Consider the following 1,978-nt stretch of genomic DNA (forward strand, 5'->3'; position numbering starts at 1 on the left):
CAGGGAATTCCTGATTAAATGTCAGGAATTGTGAAAAACTGAGTTTAAATCTATTTGGCTAAGGTGTATGTAAACTCTGACTTCAACTGTATGTGTTATTTCATAGTTTTGATATCTTCACTGTTATTCTTCAATGTAGAAAATAGTCCAAATAAGGAAAAACCCTTGAATGAGTAGGTGTCCAAACTTTTGACTGGTACTGTATGTAGGCATCTGACCTGAGCCATTAGGGAGACTATGTATATACCACCCCACTACCACTATCAGCGGGGTGTTTTTTGTCCCTCCACTCTGGTTCTGAAATGTGTGTGTGTGAGTGTGTGTGTGTGTGTGTGTGTGTGTGTGTGTGTGTGTGTGTGTGTGTGTGTGTGTGTGTGTGTGTGTGTGTGTGTGTGTGTGTGTGTGTGTTGTTATTACAGCAGCACCTGGGAGGCTGATGTTGCTGGTAAATATTTGATGAGAGAATAGATCCTCTACTCTGTGAGCAGGTCAAGTACAGTAGTACATACACACACACACACACACACACACACACACACACAGAAAACACATACAGAAGATTCTGTTTTCTAAGAGCAGCGTTGGTACAGTAGCTATACCATTTCACATATAGAATAGATGATATTAGACTATACCACACACAGCCTACACACACCTACACACCAGGCAGGTGCTGATGAAGGTGATATAAGACTATGACACACACTCACACACTCACACCCACCTACTCAGTGGGTAGGTGCCAGTGAAAGTGATGTCAGAGTATAACTGCCAGATGAAAGGTACACCAGAAAGTGATACTGTTTTTTGGCATGGTCTATGCATGTGGCTCAACTCATATGTACACAATCAACACTCACATGGTGGAGTGTTGGATAATACATTTCAGAAATGGAAATCCTTAGGGGACCAGAGAGGGTACAATTCAGGAACAAATGTCAAGTAACAATAGAATGTTCTCTTGTATGTATGGTAGTTTCAGTAAGATTGTGTCCCATCATTATCCTCATCAACCATAATCGGTTTGATTACTCTAATGCACTGTGAATTGATCAAGCTTTTGAATCACCTCATTCTTAGATATTCATCATGTAACTATAATAACTATGGAGTATCTGAGAACCTTATACCCATCAACATTTTGTTTTAGTAAACAGCAGTGTTGGCAACGACCTGGTAGTGAGAGGCAGACCAAAGAGAGGTAGCAGTCCTGATGTAGCCTAAAACCTTAGGCAGCTTCTTTGACACCTCTTCAATGACTGTGTATACAGCCTGTGTTGAGTCTAGACCTAAGCACTGAGCTACGGGTGACTCCTGTCCATCTCCTCAGAATCCTGCTACAACAACCAACACACCACAACTGAGCCTGCTCTTTCAAACATTACACTCCAAACAGAGTAAATCCAGTAGTACTCATGTTAGTGCATGTACTGTAACTGTAGCGTACGGTCTTGAATGAATGTACAGCTGAGAACACGGTTAGTTCTACTGCTGTGGTACTGTACCAGTGGCAGTAGAAGTAGAATTAGTAGTAGTAATACTAAATCCTGCTCCTCCTTCTAAACAGCTGGAGCAGAAGCAGCAGCACACAGCATCCTCAGGCATCTTATGCCCCATGCATTCGCTCTAGCCCTCTCCTCTCCTCTCCTGCCAGAGATCACTGCTGATTTCATGCCGCCTCCTGATTCGTTTGTGTGGGCGGGAGGAGATTAGGGGGCGGAGGGAGAGATGGTTGAGACGAGGCGAAGGGAGGAGGGCTAGGAGGATGCTGGCCCTTTAAGAGTATTTTTAGTATGGCAATAGGAATTGGTCACTGGTCAGGAAAACAGGCATTAGGGATGGCATGAGACTGGCATAGAAAACAGACATATACGGGTGATATGAGACTGGCATAGAAAACAGACATATAGGGGTGATATGAGACTGGCATAGAAAACAGACATATAGGGATGATATGAGACTGGCATAGAAAACAGAC

General features: G+C 43.2%; 1 protein-coding gene across 1 annotated transcript in view; it reads left to right on the forward strand.

The window, feature by feature from the left end:
- The first annotated feature begins 754 nt into the window (after positions 1–754).
- LOC118936821 (protein piccolo-like) overlaps positions 755–1,978 on the forward strand; it is a 17,454-nt gene continuing 16,230 nt past the window's right edge. Inside the window, exon 1 of the mRNA XM_036934200.1 lies at positions 755–782. Within this exon, the coding sequence (XP_036790095.1) occupies positions 755–782 (28 nt within the window). The remainder of the gene's footprint in view (positions 783–1,978) is intronic.

This window comes from Oncorhynchus mykiss, chromosome 2, assembly GCF_013265735.2.
Source record: "Oncorhynchus mykiss isolate Arlee chromosome 2, USDA_OmykA_1.1, whole genome shotgun sequence".
Lineage (NCBI taxonomy): Eukaryota > Metazoa > Chordata > Actinopteri > Salmoniformes > Salmonidae > Oncorhynchus > Oncorhynchus mykiss.